The 16,186-nt window shown below is 42.2% G+C and overlaps 1 protein-coding gene across 1 annotated transcript; it reads left to right on the top strand.

Annotated features, from left to right (window-relative positions):
* Positions 1-6,480: 6,480 nt before the first annotated feature.
* On the top strand, positions 6,481-13,684 carry snw1 (SNW domain containing 1). The gene is made up of 14 exons (XM_076756833.1): positions 6,481-6,525; positions 7,028-7,181; positions 7,326-7,487; positions 7,670-7,765; positions 8,062-8,168; positions 8,405-8,509; positions 9,065-9,134; positions 9,256-9,321; positions 9,573-9,689; positions 9,788-9,929; positions 10,594-10,696; positions 11,450-11,567; positions 12,055-12,218; positions 12,862-13,684. The coding sequence occupies exons 1-14, from the start codon at positions 6,512-6,514 to the stop codon at positions 13,052-13,054; spliced, it is 1,611 nt and encodes a 536-aa protein (XP_076612948.1). The 5' UTR covers positions 6,481-6,511; the 3' UTR covers positions 13,055-13,684.
* The last annotated feature ends 2,502 nt before the right edge of the window (positions 13,685-16,186 follow it).

The following is a 16,186-nucleotide window of genomic DNA, read 5'->3' as shown; positions in this document are numbered from 1 at the left end:
TCTGCTCTTGCGTCTCTTAGCCTTTCTGATATGTCTTTTTTGTATCCATCTTATTTCCTTTTCCCTATTTTCTCCCTCTTTTTTTGCCAAGGAGGTCTTTTTAAACTATATATACTCAATTAAAACCCTAACAGCAGTGTAACCATGAAATTTGAAGACAGTTTAGACAGTGAGCAACTAATGACCAATCAGGGATGACTAGCCAGCACACACAGTAGCTCTCCATACCTGTCTCCTGGATTTACGAATGATGTTTTCCCCAATATACAGGAACACACATCCATGTAATTCAAACTGATTCCCTTCATCAAAGCAGCTGCAGAGGGGAGCAGCAATGGCATTCACTGTGTAACCATATTTGACAGGTAACGATTGAATGGACTTCAACTAATCTAAGAGCATCTCCCTGCCATATATAATCTTAGGTGGCACGTAGTAATAAAGAAGCTTTGTGAGGTTGTTATATCAGGTGGAGGGCTGCAGTGGTGCCATGAATAAGCAAAGTGCCACTCCAGCATTGCTTCACTTTGTCAAACGCGCTGTACCTCATGCAGTAAACGTCCTCTCGAGTATCTCAATTTGTGTGTGTGTGCTTTCATATTATGCATGCATGTGTGTGTGTGTGTGTGTGTGTGTGTGTGTGTGTGTGTGTGTGTGTGTGTGTGTGCCCGAGCCTGTGCATTCACCAGACTGGGAACTGGCAGGCTGCTGACCCACTTTGGGTTGTTTTCATTTTTCATTCACTCCCCATGAGCAGCCACAAGGCTCTTGCTTTCTCTCTTTTTATTTTCCTCTCCTTCCCGTTCCCCTCCCAGTATTTACCTGGTAATAATTGTGACATGAATCATTTCCGACAGGGAGGAGCTCAGCTTTGAGAACAAAACTCTGCTACAAAAGCCAGGGAGAGGAAAAGAAACTTTGTTTTGATTCCCACAGCTCAAGAAACCGATGAGTTTACAAGGGCTCCCTGTGTCTCACTGTTTACCTTTTGAGTGATTTTAGTGGGAAACACCAGCGTCTATGGTGGGCAGGGAACACAACATGTTGTATGCAGGGAAAAGACAGTTACATCGTATTCTTTTTTTCTTCTTCAAATGTAGATTTGTGACACAAATATAGAGGTAACAATGCAGCAATACTTTAGCAAAGCTGCACATACCTGAAATAAAATGGGTTGCATTGTATTTTTGCTGTATATCAATGGTCACTCTGGAAGAAATGTGACTATTTGTATAGAATTGTAGATGATAAAACAAAATATCAACATATGTATTACCCAGCCAGAGAGCTGAACTAACTGCATGTCTTATCCATTTCCACCACCATCATTTAAAATGTCACTTGGATATTATAATATGGTCCGCACCTGCTATGGTGAAGGCCCACTGGCACCGTATGCTCGGCATGAGAGCCCTGAGTTGATGCGATATGGAGATCCTCTTGGATTTGCTCTCTCTGGACATGTTCTACGGCGCCTTTATCGCTGATGCTACACAGCGATTTCACTGGTTGAAAGGAGCGCGAGTCTCTTGATGAGTCTCGTGGTAATGGCTACCCATCATGTTCCAGTGGCCACAGTGAAGGCACAGTGTTCAGTTTTATCAACAGAGAGGAAACATGTCAAGGCTTAATCTACAGCTCACAAGTCTGGATAGATTCCAGCTTATCTATCAGAGGTCCAAAGGAATCTTTGGGCTGGAGAGGCTGGAGGTGCTCACTTGGTGGCTGCATGGGCCGACAAGACATTTGAGCGTGCTCATCCATGCTACAGCTGGTTGCCAATATCTAAGCCATGTTGAGGTGTTTCTTGATTGTAGGGTGATTATGCACTGCATGTTTGTTTTTTGCTCAGTTCGCTTTGTAGGGGTAATCACAAATAATCTCTCACAAGGAAATAACAGTAAATGTCATCCCCAGCTATTTTCAGGAATTACTGCAGGGACATTTAAATTAGTTCAGGTTTAATTTGGTTCACTAAAATGGACCTGAAAAATGCTTATTTTCATTTCTCTGTCGCACTGAAGCCCAGGAGGTTCCGTCATTTTGTATTTCAGGGATGTGTCTACAAGTACAACATATTATTCAGCTTTTCCCTATTCGCCATAGCTCTTTAAAAAGTGTGAACACAGCACTTGCTTTTACCAAAGGTCTGTCTCAGAAAAGTTCTCATTCTACATTTAATGCTAACACACAGGTTTTACGATAAATCAGAAGAAAGCAAACAAGGGCGAGACTGGGGGACCATACTGCACATGACATATATGCAGTTTTTCTATAGGCTGAGGGTCGACATGACAGACACCAGTAGCCACTGCCCTGGCAGAAAGGGGAATGTGACATTGTTAGAGGAAAAATAATGACCCTCTAACAAGCTTTCCCTGCTACTCTAACAACTGCTGAAGACCTCATACATGAAGAACACACGTTCACGGGGACAGGCCTTGTAGACTTATTAAGACTGTTATTAAGACAGTGCATGTACGGTACATAATGTTCTGTGAGAAGGAGCTGGTTGCACCTGCTCTTCTTCAGCGCAAACTTCAACTGGTTAGAATTTAAAGGACCGGTGTGTACATTTTAAACATCCTTCTTTTCATTAGCCTGGATTGAGCTCTTTAATTCTACAGAGGGAGCGGGTCCTCTTCCACAAAGTCTGCCATCTCACACTTCCATGTTTCTATGGTAGCCCAGAATGGACAAACCAATGAGGGCCTTTCACATTTTTTGTGTGTTTCAGCAGGCACAGCAGGGGACAGCGAGGTAAGCAGTAGTATTCAGATGGTTGCAGTCTGCAACCTCACCACCAAATGCCACTTAATCCTACACACTGGTCCTTTAAGTGTTTACTAAGTGGCAATTTAGGCATCACTTAATTAAATGATCTGCACCACAAAAACTAATTCTTATGTAGAGATTAGCTGTTACAAAATATTTACCCCCAGTAACTGTCAGGTGTAAGTACTGTGGAGCTAACCGGACAAACTGGCAAAGCTAACCTTAGTTTGCTAAAATATAATCCATTTCGAGTAAGAAGAAATAGATGCACTGTGGAATGTGATGGACATAACTGACCTGACACTTTGTAAATGTTGTTTATTAATGATGTAAATAAGGATATTAAATTTTAATTCTCAAAATAACACAAAATACCTTACACAAGAGTAGCAGTCAAGTTAAATATATTGTTTGTCTTAAAACTATAGTTTGGCTACAGCTTGCAATGCCACAGTGACTTCCTGTTTATGTAGCTTAGCTGATTGTTGCTTTAGCTTGGACAGTGCTACATATGTGCACATTAATACAGTATGAACTGGCCTATTTATACTTGTAACAAACAGTGTAAAGGGCAAATGATGACTGCGTATGTGTCTGTTAATCTGACGATGCTCTCCTCCACTTTGATCTCTCTCTGCCGTGCTCCCTCCGTGCTCTGCAGTGACTCTGGAGATTGGGCATGTGATGAGGTACTGCAGAGCATGTGCTTCCTTCCTCAGCCCCACACACTTCTATTACTGGGAGCATTAACATAGCCGGTAGCTCTGCCACATTCATGTCGGCTCACATCAAAAGCCCTCTGCCACAAGCACGTGGATGCCCCGCCCATTGTTAGTCTGGCCTCATGATGAGAAAAACCTTTTTCCTTGTTGTCATTGTCTGACCTTAAGATGATGGTTATATTCCGCTAAATACTGCTTCTCAGTCAAAAGAGAATTAGCCTCGACCTTAGCCCTTGTCTTTGATTTGTAAATCCTACTCAAGAGACTTTTTTCACAGGTTATACATTTCATTCAGAGGATCCCATTGAGAAATTCAAGGAAATTCAATGAATTTTTCAATAAGGCTGCTAGTGAGGAATATGACATAACCACTGTATCAGATGTGTCCAAAAAACTGAATTCAATCATCTCCCACCATCCTGAAGAAAACACTCAAAAACCTAAAGCACGGCTTACAAACTCCCTGGAGGGTGATTTCATTTGAGTGAATCGGTGCCCGCTCCATCAGTTAGCCTGCAGCAAGTCCAGGGAGGGGCACACAGAATGGTATAGAACTCCTCAATGCCAAATGCCAGGCACGGCCTAAAAGAGAAGCACCCAGATGATTGGGTTTATTAAAAGCTCTCTTGTCCCGTGCCGTAGCTCTGTGATTGATCTCCTCTGACGTGTCCTTTTACCCTGTGTCACATTAATAAACCACGTCTCTGCTGAGAGACTGACAGACTGCCTCCTCCTCCGAGAAGCAGAGGGAGAGGAAGGAAGAAAGATGGGAAGGGAAGGGAACAGAGACAGAGGAGACACAGGGATGGAAAAGATGCAGACACCCAGATAAAAGTATTAGCATAGGAAGGAAGAAAGAAAGGCAGACGCACAGAAAGGCAGAGACAGAGAAAAGCAAAGGAGGAAGACCAACGAGCACAAGTCATTCACAGAAGGGATGTCACTTTTATTGCTGATCATTATGGCAGGAGAGCCCGAGTCAAAATATTTATCACATTCATCATAACAGCAGGGTCTATTATGGCGACATTACATAATTCTCCTATTCCACAGCAAAACTCATTTTGCAAGCTTTTATGTTCTCCCAGTGTTTAGTGGTCTCAAGTGAAACATATATGCCTTACTGGCAACCGAGACTGAAGCAGCTTGAGGATTTCCTTCCAGCCATTTTGCACAAGATAATGTTGGCTGTCATTCCTGCTTATGCTGCCTCATTACTCTGTACATAGAAGCAGTTAGTGGCCAAAAAAAAAGAGTCATGCACAACAGGAGAAACCCTGGTATGGAAGACTGGAGCAACCAAGTGCTTATCAGTGGCCCTGAGAATAGACGAGGATATGGCCCATTCACCAGCGTCCTTTCTTTAAAAAACTAAATTCTAAAGAGAGAAGGAGCTCAGAGCAGTCACACTCTCCGATGTAGTAAACCACAGACAGGCTGCGAGGATGTGTGCAGCAGCAAAGGGGGGACTCACTGCTACAATGTCATGATTATATGTGGACATTTTCAGTATTTAGAAACTAAGCCATTTGCAAAAATTACTATCAAGAGGTAAATTTGTTTCATTCTTGCATTTTCAAAGCTTTTCTTGCAATGCAGCACAATATAATAGGCATATGTGTGTCCTGGCTAACATGACACCGGGATTCCAGTCAGAAACAGCAAGTAGCAGTAAAAATGCTGAGAGGATACAAAGTTCGCATCAGTGGGCAGCACAGATTAAAAGCACAGAAGTCCCCTCACACAAGTCAAATTGGAATTGAAAGGAAAGCAAAATTAGCACAATAGAGATTGTTGCTGCTCACTGTGGATAGTCCTATTAGCAATATCAACATTGAGGGAATTATTCCAGTTTATCATTAAAATATACTAAAATATCAGACACTATATGCCAGATATGTTAAGTGTCAATACCAGATTTAATAAGTATTATTCATTGACTGACTGATCTATTGATACTGAACCGACCGTCACTTTTGCGACCATTACTTCTGAGTCACAGTAGTTCAGCACAGGTGTAAATAACAAAATGAATGAAGGCAGTTTCAGTGTGCTGACATTGTTCATGCTGGCTCACTGTCACACTTTCACAGCACAATAGAACCATTGTTGTTGTTGTTAGTGACGCCTGTGCTTTTTCTACTGTGACAAGGCAAAAATCTCTGCTGAAAAAAAAAAAAGGCCTTTTCTTTAAAAAAAAAGAAAAAGCTTTCCCTTCTAATTTTGTGGATATCCTGTCTATGGAAGAGATCTGCTTGTAACTCAAGATGAAACAACTTGAAATGACTTATGAATAAATTATGAATGGATTATGAAATAATATTTGCTGAGAGTGTGTGTAAGCAAAGACTTGCGTGAGTTTCTTGCTGATTGCACTTTGTTGCTCTGTTTGCTATATTGCCCGTCTCCTCAGCTACTCGGATGCAATTTAGCAGAGTCTTCAGTGAGATTTATCACTTTAGAGAGAAATTATGCAGGGAAATACAAACTGCTATGTTAAATTACTTTTAAGCTTGTCAGGAGAGGCTGAAACTTCTCCTAACTATAATAGCTGCATTTTCCTTTTTCTTGAAGGGATGTGAAATTCCCCGACAAAACTACGAGAAACACTTTGGATTCTGACTTATAATAACATAATGAAATTTGGGGGTTAAGTTATAATCAAGTTGGTGTTGAGGTTTGACAGTTTTTTGGTGGGATGTTACATTAACAGTGTGATGGTGACCCTAACACGGTCCTGTCTATTCTATTCTACGCAATTCTATTCTTTCTCACGCACAAATAAGCTCTATTGGCATCAATTTTTGTCACATTGCCAAAGCATAAATTCATGTTGTTGAATAATACGTTAAAAAAATAAAAAAGAGAGAAATCTAATCCCAAAACGAAAAGAATCGTAAACAGTAAAATCATTTAGGATACATATCTAAAACAACAAGGTGAAGTAAAACTACGTCGTACAATCCAGCCTACACCGCGCATGCGCATTCCATTGCTAAGGAAGAAAGGAGAAAATGTCTTTGACGAGGTGAGTACAGCGACCAGGCCTTTTGTGTTTTTATTGTATAATCACTTGTATAATATGTCGTTCCCACTTTATGTTGTACGGTGTATAGATTACCTTCAAGATTTCACATTGATATTTTTGGTCTGTCTGCTATAGTTTCTTTGTTTTAGTCGAAGCTAACGGCATCAGCTAATGGCAGTTAGCTGAAACAGTATGTCGTAAGCTAATGCTAAACGTTTGGCGTTAACAGTTAGCTAGCGTTAGCTAGTTTAGCGGCACGCAGCCGTGGGCACAACACGTTTGTCAATTGCGTGGTAGTGATGTGCTAGCATCGTACTTCTATTTGGTACTTGAAAATTGTAACGATATGAAGCTTGTTTGCTAGCTAGCTGACTAACAGTTTTAACACTCCCCAAACAACGAGGGTACTCGGTGCCGCTGTCGGCTAACGGAAGCTAAGGCTTACAACAGTTGTGCTGCTGTACAAAACAGTCAGACTTACATGGCTATTATTTGTGTCCAGCTTTTTACCGGCGCCGACCCAGCTGTCTCAAGACCAGCTGGAGGCAGAGGAGAGGCTCCGGGCCCAGAAGTCCTACTCCACCGCCTTGGTGTCGTCCCGCAGAGAGCCTCCTCCATATGGACATCGACAAGGCTGGGTGCCTCGTTCACTTGAGGTAAAGCGTGCTAAAACGACTCGGACGGATTTTAACATATTTGGTGGTGGTTTGGGGATATTTCTTGGCTGATGTCCCACACTTATGTCTTTAAAAGCTAATCAACACCACCTCATTGTTGCTGTTACATCTGTGCTTCTGTAGGATTTCGGAGATGGAGGAGCTTTCCCAGAAATCCATGTGGCCCAGTTTCCTCTGGAGATGGGTAGAAAGAAGAAGACCTCCAATGCCCTGGCTGTGCAGGTGGATGCAGAAGGAAAGATCAAGTATGATGCCATCGCCAGGCAAGGCCAATCCAAGGATAAGGTACACAGACAATAGACTGCTTCAGCAGTCAGCAATGATACTCTCAACACACAGTTAAAAGATTCATTCATGCATTACTTAAAAATGTCAAGTTAGATGACATTACATGACTGGTCAAATTCTGCAGTCATTGCTTGTTGCGTTAGTTATTTCTAAGCCTTTCTCATCTTTCATCATTGCAGGTGGTCTTCAGTAAGTACACAGACCTTCTCCCGAAGGAAGTTCTGAATGAAGACACTCCAGAACTACAAAAGCCTGACGAGGAGGCTGTGAGAGAGGTAAACCACGTTCCAATGTGTATTCATGGAAACACAGGCTTAAGCTGAGTTATTCCTGGCGCTATAGATTTGACTACTTAAGGATCATATAGCCTTACACCATATACCCAAGGAGAGCATTCAGTGTTTGTAGAAGTCAATTTTGCAAACTTAGAAAATGTTAAAACGATGTGTCACCATAATCTCAGTCAGAACTATTTGTGACCACCTGTTATTCAGTTTTTGCTTTAACTTTTCTGAGTTTGAATGAGGTGAATCTGCTAATCAGTCTACATGTAAACTTGTGTCATCTGTAGCTGACAGAGAAGACCCGTGCTGCTCTGGATAAGCAGGTGTCTCAAAAGATCGCTGCTGCCATGCCTGTAAGAGCAGCAGACAAACAGGCTCCTGCACAGTACATCAGGTATGTGTCACAGTTTGAACAGTTTCAATGTTTTAAAATATGAGTTCATTTAATGCTAACATCACGTGGGATTTATGGTAGTGATGAGGTGACATGTGATGTTATGAAACTCTTAAGAACATACTATTTATTGATTTTAATGGTCGTCACTTTCGCTTGTATTTGTGTACCTGAGTGAAGTTAGAAGTTTTACACATGGTGACACATATTTTCTTTCCCTTTTGCCTTTCCCCAAGGTACACCCCATCGCAACAGGGAGTAGCTTTTAACTCAGGGGCCAAACAGAGGGTGATCCGCATGGTGGAAATGCAGAAAGATCCAATGGAACCTCCACGTTTCAAGTAAGTGAACGTGTGTCTGACTCTGGAATTTGAGGCATTTCAGTTAATAAAGTCAGTGTTACATTTTTTTTTTCATTGTCTCTTTAGGTGTTTTTTTTCTGTGTGAAGAGTGCTTGTTGTAGTATGTTAATCTGAATTGAGCATAAAGCAGTAGCCAAAGGACATCTAAGTGAGAATTAAGTACTAAGACGCAGAAGGATTTAAAAGAAGCATTAAACAATTAAAACCCAATTGAAACATTTTGGTGGGATGTAATTCATAACCTGTTCAAGTTCTGTCTTGAGCAAGATTCCCTTGAAAATCTTAATGAATAATTCTAGTAATGATTGCCCATTTGCCCTTTTGATATATTTAGATGTCTAAAGTTGGCTCCATTATAGAAGGACCTTGGTATTATAGAAAAGTCATTTTTGACCAGAATGTCACAATTTGTCTCTTTCGTTTTGCCTGTTATTCCTGTGTAATGATTTATCTTTTCAATTCCTGTATTTTCTGACCCACCTCAGTCTGACAAAAATGATGAAGAGATTTGATGGGTGTAATTTTGCGTTTCAGGATCAACAAGAAGATTCCCCGTGGACCTCCTTCTCCCCCTGCCCCCGTCATGCATTCCCCAAGCAGAAAGGTACAGTTTGCAGAAACGTTAGAAGCATTCCACTGCTTTCATGCATGCATTGAAAAATCAAAATGTCATCGCTTGCATTGCTCAAAAAGTATGTTTGACAGTGTCTCCCTTTTTGTTGCAGATGACAGTCAAGGAGCAGCAGGAGTGGAAGATTCCTCCGTGCATCTCCAACTGGAAAAACGCAAAGGTAAGATGACACTAGAATTAACTGGAACACTTGACTATTACTTCTGTATCTGAATGTCAGACACATTGTAAGTCAGGCAGCCTTATTTGTGTTTCTAGGCTTTTTTTTTAGTTGGGTTTCAATACATTGCTTTAATGTTAGATTTTTAGGACCCCAGATCTTGTCATGGTAATTCCCAGTTTCATTGTCCTACTGCCTTTTTTTAAAATCCCTGCTAATTTTTCCCCCTCAATCTCCTTAATATCTTTCAGGGCTACACCATTCCTCTTGACAAACGCCTGGCTGCTGATGGTCGGGGGCTGCAAACAGTTCACATCAATGAAAACTTTGCCAAGTTGGCCGAGGCGCTGTACATTGCTGACAGAAAGGTGCTCCATTAATGTCCCAGAATTGTTTCATTGCATAAAATGTGTATCTTTTTTAACCCATATTTAAATTATATACTGAAACCTGATTGCTTCCATAGGCCAGAGAGGCAGTGGAGATGAGAGCCCAGGTAGAGAAGAAGATGGCCCAGAAGGAGAAGGAAAAGAAGGAGGAGAAACTGAGGGAACTGGCTCAGATGGCTCGAGACCGCAGGGCAGGGATCAAAAGTCATGGAGACAAAGGTGAGTCCTGAAGATAAGGATTATTTTGTCATGTTCGTGTGCGTGCGTGCGCGCGTGCGTGCGTGTGTTTGTGTGTGTGTGTATACGTACGTGAGTGCAGCAGACTCTGTTGTCAGTACTGTCCAAATCTGAAGCATGAGTGGCATAAGTGATGACACCATTTTCCCCCCTGCCAGTGTTGACAGGACCAGTAGGCTGTGAAATGATGTGTCTGCTTCCCAGTTGATCATTTACATACACCTTAGAAGAAAAATCGATGCCGTGTTTCCTGTTTTTGACTGGAAAACATCACATCAAATCAGAATGCCAAATCTGAAATGCTTCTTAAAAAATGTTTTGGTAAAAATTCCCTGTGACAGCTGAAAGTGTGTATCAGTCCCCTTCCTCACATTTCTTTCATTTCTACACAAATTTTTTTTTCATTATCCCTAACATCACCTACAATCCACCTCCACTTTTCCTCACCTCCGTCTTCTCATTTCTCTCTCTCTCTGTCCCCATGTTTCATATCACTTCCTCTGCACCATTTCACATCATCTGTCTCCCACTCCTCTCCTCATGAGGGATTTATTTCTCTTTTTTGTTTTTAAATGTCCTTTTTGTTTCTTTGCACCCCGTTCTCCCTCCTCCCCATTCATCCATCTCCACCCGTCTCACGCGGCAGGTGGCGAGGACGGCGAGGCCAGGGAGCGTGACGAGATCCGCCATGACAGAAGGAAAGAGAGACAGCACGACAGGAACATTTCCAGAGCTGCTCCTGATAAGAGGTGCTGGACACGCACTTTAAACACACTGCATGTGAACTCACCCACCCCTCCTCTCAGTGTATGCACACACAGATGCACTGCTCACTGCTGAATCATTCATGGGGCCAGCAGTAATACTGAACAAACGCAGCGGGATCCAGCAGACTACTCACGCAGTAGTCCTTGCAGTGATCCACGCGCTGTTTGTGCATGTGAGATGTGTGATCAGTTAGTGTGTGAAGTCAGGTTGTCATTCGATGGAAGCGCGGGTCTCTGGAGGAGTGCAGGAATTGAAATTCAGAGGGAGAGCTCATTACAATCACAATTCCAGCTGTCAGAAAGCAGAAACCTTGTTATCTTAAAATTACCTTTCATTTAACTTTGAGATGGCTGTTTGCCGAAGGACAGTCGAGATGCTAATGTCACCAAGAACTTCGTAAAAAAAAAGTCCATTCCTTACACATATTTCTTTATAAATGAAATCCGTAACTGCAAAATCCTGGGACTTTTTGGAAATATATGATTTTAGAAGTTACCTTATGTTATACCCATTGGTAGACATAAAAATTTTAGCCAAAATCTTGTTATTTACTGTGCAACACGACACTGAATCTACGATTTTTATGACTTCAGAGTTTTGACGCCACACCACTAAGAATACAATGTTAATAGAAATGTAGTATTACTCATTTCTAGCAGTTATTTCCATCTTTGTCATTCTTCTTTTTTGCATTGAGTCTTTGATAAATTTCAGACATTGTTCTCTTGCCCCAGGTCGAAGCTGCAGAGGGACCAGGACAGGGACATCAGCGAGCTCATCGCTCTTGGCGTGCCCAACCCTCGCTCTGCCAGTGAGGCCCAGTACGACCAGAGACTCTTCAATCAGAGCAAGGTGAGAATATGTTAGAGCTGCTTTACTGCAGCAGTATAGACTGAGATGATTTGTGTTGACTGGAGAAAAATATCAGTATGTATGTAGACAGACTGCATGTCCAGCTCTGCCGCGTGAGGACGCATTTCTAAAATGAGCGTTACGATATGTTAAGGGAAGGGAGACAGTGAGCGTCACTCCCAGTGCCTGAGGTGGTACAGGCTCCAGTGGTTTGTTTTTTCCTGGATCGGGTGATAATGAAAGCCTCAGCGGCAGAACAAACTTGATAGATGAGCAGCATTTCATTAAATTGAGTAAATCGATACCGAGATACAAGAAAAAAACACCTCGTAACCCAGAGGACAAATGTATTTTTCTTGGGTACAAAAGGGAAACAAAAACCAGAGAAGAGATTTATTCGCATGCAGAAAGTCCTGTAAACGCATCGCCTTGTTGTACACTGATGCATCTTCTTAAAGACGCTCTTTCTCTCGTTGTGTCTCTCCAGGGTATGGATAGTGGTTTCGCTGGTGGTGAGGACGAGACGTACAACGTGTATGACCAGCCGTTCCGTGGCGGCAGAGACATGGCTTCAAACATCTACCGGCCCAGCAAGAACATAGACAAGGACGCCTACACGGATGACTTTGACACACTCATGCAAAACAACAGGTACTGTGAATTACTTGTTTTTGCCGAATCTTCAATAACACACATTTATGGTGCTAATTTCATTTTCCTATGGTGGCACCAGCCTCTTTAGAAACACGACTCTAGAAAGTGCATTAAAAGCGAGCAGTGTTTGCCATTGCTGCTTTGAAAACACTTCAATTTTTTATCACTTGTAATTGACATTTTTTATTTTATGAGGCTGCTTCAGTTTTAACCTACTCAATTTTAATTACTGAAAATCCCAATAAAAGCCTGGATTATTTTGAGGTCATTCTGGCTTTATTTTGAGACACGAGGCAAGCGCGCACATGATGTCCCAGCAGGAGCCCTTGTCCTTGGGGCAGCAGTGCCACACTCTACTAGCCGAGCATAGCCTGTCCCATATGTTTAGTCACCAGCTTGTCATTGTCCTCTAGGAATGTTTGGCTGGCTGCAGGGTGTTACACCGCTGTGCACAACATAGAAAAGAAAATCTTTGACTTAAGCGAATCCTCTGAGACATCAAAACTTAAGTTTCATGGAGTACCCTATATTGTGGATCCAGTCTTTTATTTCTTCTCATGAAAGCATTTTTTTGGACAGGAATCAACCTGCAATTGGCATGTAGTTTCAACACTTTGTCGTCTTTCCCGTCCACCATCAGGTTTGTTCCAGACAAAGAGTTCTCAGGTGCTGACCACGGGCAGAGGAGGGAGGGGCCAGTCCAGTTTGAAGAGGATCCCTTCGGTCTGGATAAGTTCTTGGAGGAGGCCAAGCAGCACGGAGGCTCCAAGAGGCCCTCCACCAGCAGCCGCTCCAAGGACGACTACCACGACAAGAAACGCAGGAAGGAGTGAGAGCGACCGGGCACAGAGTCCACGTAGGGCAGCTGCTAGCACGTCAGAGGATGGGGGGTCAGTGTGTCCCCGTCGGTCGTTGACGGGGGGTTTTAACACACTTGTCTCTATCAGGAATGATCTGTCAGATTTTTTTCCTTTTTGTCACGTTTTTGTTTCCTCAGCTTTATTCAGAATATGTTGAGCATTTGGTCTCATGTTAATTATAATATGAGTGCACGTGTTACGTCTAGTGGAGCAAATCTGAAAGCTGTGGTGAGATCAGCCTGTGCATCTGAGAACGTCTCAGTGCAGGGCAGCAAATGTCATTTCACATGTGGATGCTAACATTTTGGCCCTTGAAATGTTTAGATTTTAGTTATTGTATCAGTGTTTTTTTTTTTTATGCACACAGAGGAACTGTTTAGATTTCCATTTTTCTCATTCGTCCGCCACCCCCCCCCCCCCCCCCTCTGAGTTTTTGTCCACTGTGTTTTATTTAAGCCCCCGGTGTATCTGTGAGAACAGCTCAGGCCTGTATTTGATGGACGATATGTACAGCAGTATGAACTATCAGTAAGATGTTAAGCAAACCAGCTTTATAATTCTTGTACATTACTACCAACGGAATAAATTTCATATAGTGTGTAATTAGTATCCCACTGTGTTTCTTACTGACTTAAGTTATTTGTGCTATTTACAAATTTGGAAATGAGACGCTCCCTGTCAGCTCTTTTTCAGTCCAGTTCAGAGCTGCTGAATCTAAAGTTTTACGGCATAGCAGGAAGTCCATTAGTTGTGTAATTGTTCTCGTTTGTTTGGACTAGATTTCCCTTATTTTAATCACTTCCAAGTAATGCGTCCCATTTACATAGATGATTAAATGCCCAAAATGTATTCAGAGAAGCCATCTATTACAAAGTGTGAGTCGTGACTTCTTTTTTTTTTTTGTATTTTAACCAGAAATGACTGCGATTTATGCGATGATTAGAGCAAAACTGGTTCCATTAATTACAATTAATTATGACTTACGCAGTCTGACAGTTTTATTTTCCCAGGCTTTGGAAAATAATCAACACGGCATTACACAGCCCAGCAGACGCACAAATCTGCACAGTGCCATCTTTCACTCATGCCTGAATAGGGCTCAGACAGTTGTTATATGCACATGATTTATGTTTCCTTCAATTGCCAGTGTTTGTGGTTATGGCTTCCTGTAGTACTGCAGCGTTCTGGATCTGCATGTTTTATTGCTGGCGTTTTACCGACAGCAGGAAAACTATAGCCTTTTAAAGCTGCGAAATGGCGCATTGATGAGCTCCAAACCAGAAAGAATCCAAGTGAACTGAAATTGGATTATATCAGGATATCCAAAAGGAACACTGTACTCGGCAAATCTTCAGCTTGTGCTAAAGTTGCTTATGTTCATTGCAATTTAAAAACTTGAAGTCACCTCTGTTTGCCAGGAGCTGAATGGGATTTTAATAGCGTGTGTACAAATGTGGCAGTTAACTAGTTGATTTCCTTCTGAACATTTTGTCTGAGCAGAGGCTGTGAAATTCCAAAATTAGAAATTTCTTCATATCGAAGAAATTAAACTTCAAACTGCTACAGAAATACAACAGAAGAAGATGAGCAATCACTGGAAATGTACTGCTGCAAATATATTTCTTCAAAATGCCTGGGATTGCCATATGGACGCCATTCAAATCCATTGCGGGAATGGTGGACTACTGCACAAAGAGGTAACTGACGAGCCCAAACCAGCCATATATAGTGTCAGAAATCAGAGGGTTTAGAGGTCTAATGTGGAGGAAATGTTACAAGTTGTGACTTTAAATTCATTTTGCCCACTGTTTGAGATCCAAGCTCTCACCACCTGTCAGGTCTGAGGAAGACTGCTGTGAAGTAAACACATTAAACCCTCAGTCGATTACGGCAAAGTGGCTTTGATGTGATTGAACATTGACCTATACTCCTGTGGAGGGGAGCTGACATGCTCAAAAAGTTATCAGATCAGGTCCCCGTCTCCCCTCTGCAGCCGAGGAAAGAGGCTCAACAGCACAAAACATGACTCCACGGTGGAGAGGGCCCCTGATGTTTATCATTTATATACTGTACTTTTAGAAATGCTTGATAGGCCGTTACCTGCTTTGTAACCATAATGCGAAAGGGGAACGTGATCAAGCGTGCATGCCCCACCCGTGCGTGAATAAATGTTGAATGAGAGGATGGATGGAAAGTCGGTCCGCCACCGGTGTGAGGTGATTCAAGGACAGCGGGGGTTTATTGTGAGGGCCTGATGTGAGTGTCAGCGTGAAGAAATCAACCTGACATGTAGCAGCTCAGTGTGACTGACTCATGAGGGGAATAATGGCTGCTCTATGTGGTTTTGGAGGCACATTTATGAACATGAATGAAGTCCTTGCAATGGGCAAAATGTAAAAAAAAATGAAAAATATATTTTCAAAAATTCTGAGAGTCAGCACAATCAGGAAAAGCTTTACAACACGAGCTGGTTTCTCCCGGAAAAGATGTGCTGCCTTCAGCCTGCATTTGCGCTCGGAACATTGTTGAAGTAAGGACAGCTTGATAATAGGTCTCCACTCAGCTCTTGTCTGCCTTTATGAATGTGCACAGAGGAAGATGAATGAGATTCTTATTCATGAAGGTAACAGGAAATTGGTTCCTTGGCAGTGCTTTTGTGTGCTGTTTGATGTAAACGGTGACCATATTGTGTTGGACCATAATGGAATCCTCAGGTTGCAGACAGAAGCCATGATGGATAGCTCCTTATCTTCGCTCCACAACGAAACAAACCCAGAAATAATAAACAATATTGAGTTGTTGCAGCACATCTTTCCACTCGTTGGACTTGATGGAGGATGGCTGAGTTTGTTTTGTGATGCCTTTTGTGATATTTCTCCCTCCTTCCTCCCCTCAGTGGCAGCAAAGCAATAACTTTGGTGATAAATGTCCCCCACTGCTACTGTTGACCTGTCGAAGACGGTGGCCAGAGAGAGATTTTATCTCACTCTGTGAGATTTGCTCTTCTCTTCCAGTATTGAAAGCTGTTGCTGTAACACAGGCAGCATTTTTGTTTTGTTGAAAAAACACACCCACACGCATGGAAAACAAATGTCCTATTTCCTC

Source organism: Chaetodon auriga, chromosome 18 (assembly GCF_051107435.1).
Source record: "Chaetodon auriga isolate fChaAug3 chromosome 18, fChaAug3.hap1, whole genome shotgun sequence".
Classification (NCBI taxonomy): Eukaryota; Metazoa; Chordata; class Actinopteri; order Chaetodontiformes; family Chaetodontidae; genus Chaetodon; species Chaetodon auriga.
The sequence above is the reverse complement of the archived record's forward strand: the minus strand, read 5'-3'. Positions and strand labels throughout refer to the sequence as shown.

Excerpts from the sequence above, each read along its gene's own strand:
- snw1 (XM_076756833.1), top strand. Across the intron at positions 9,322-9,572 it reads CCAACTGGAAAAACGCAAAG|GGCTACACCATTCCTCTTGA; the intron begins GTAAGATGACAC and ends AATATCTTTCAG. Across the intron at positions 12,219-12,861 it reads ACACTCATGCAAAACAACAG|GTTTGTTCCAGACAAAGAGT; the intron begins GTACTGTGAATT and ends GTCCACCATCAG.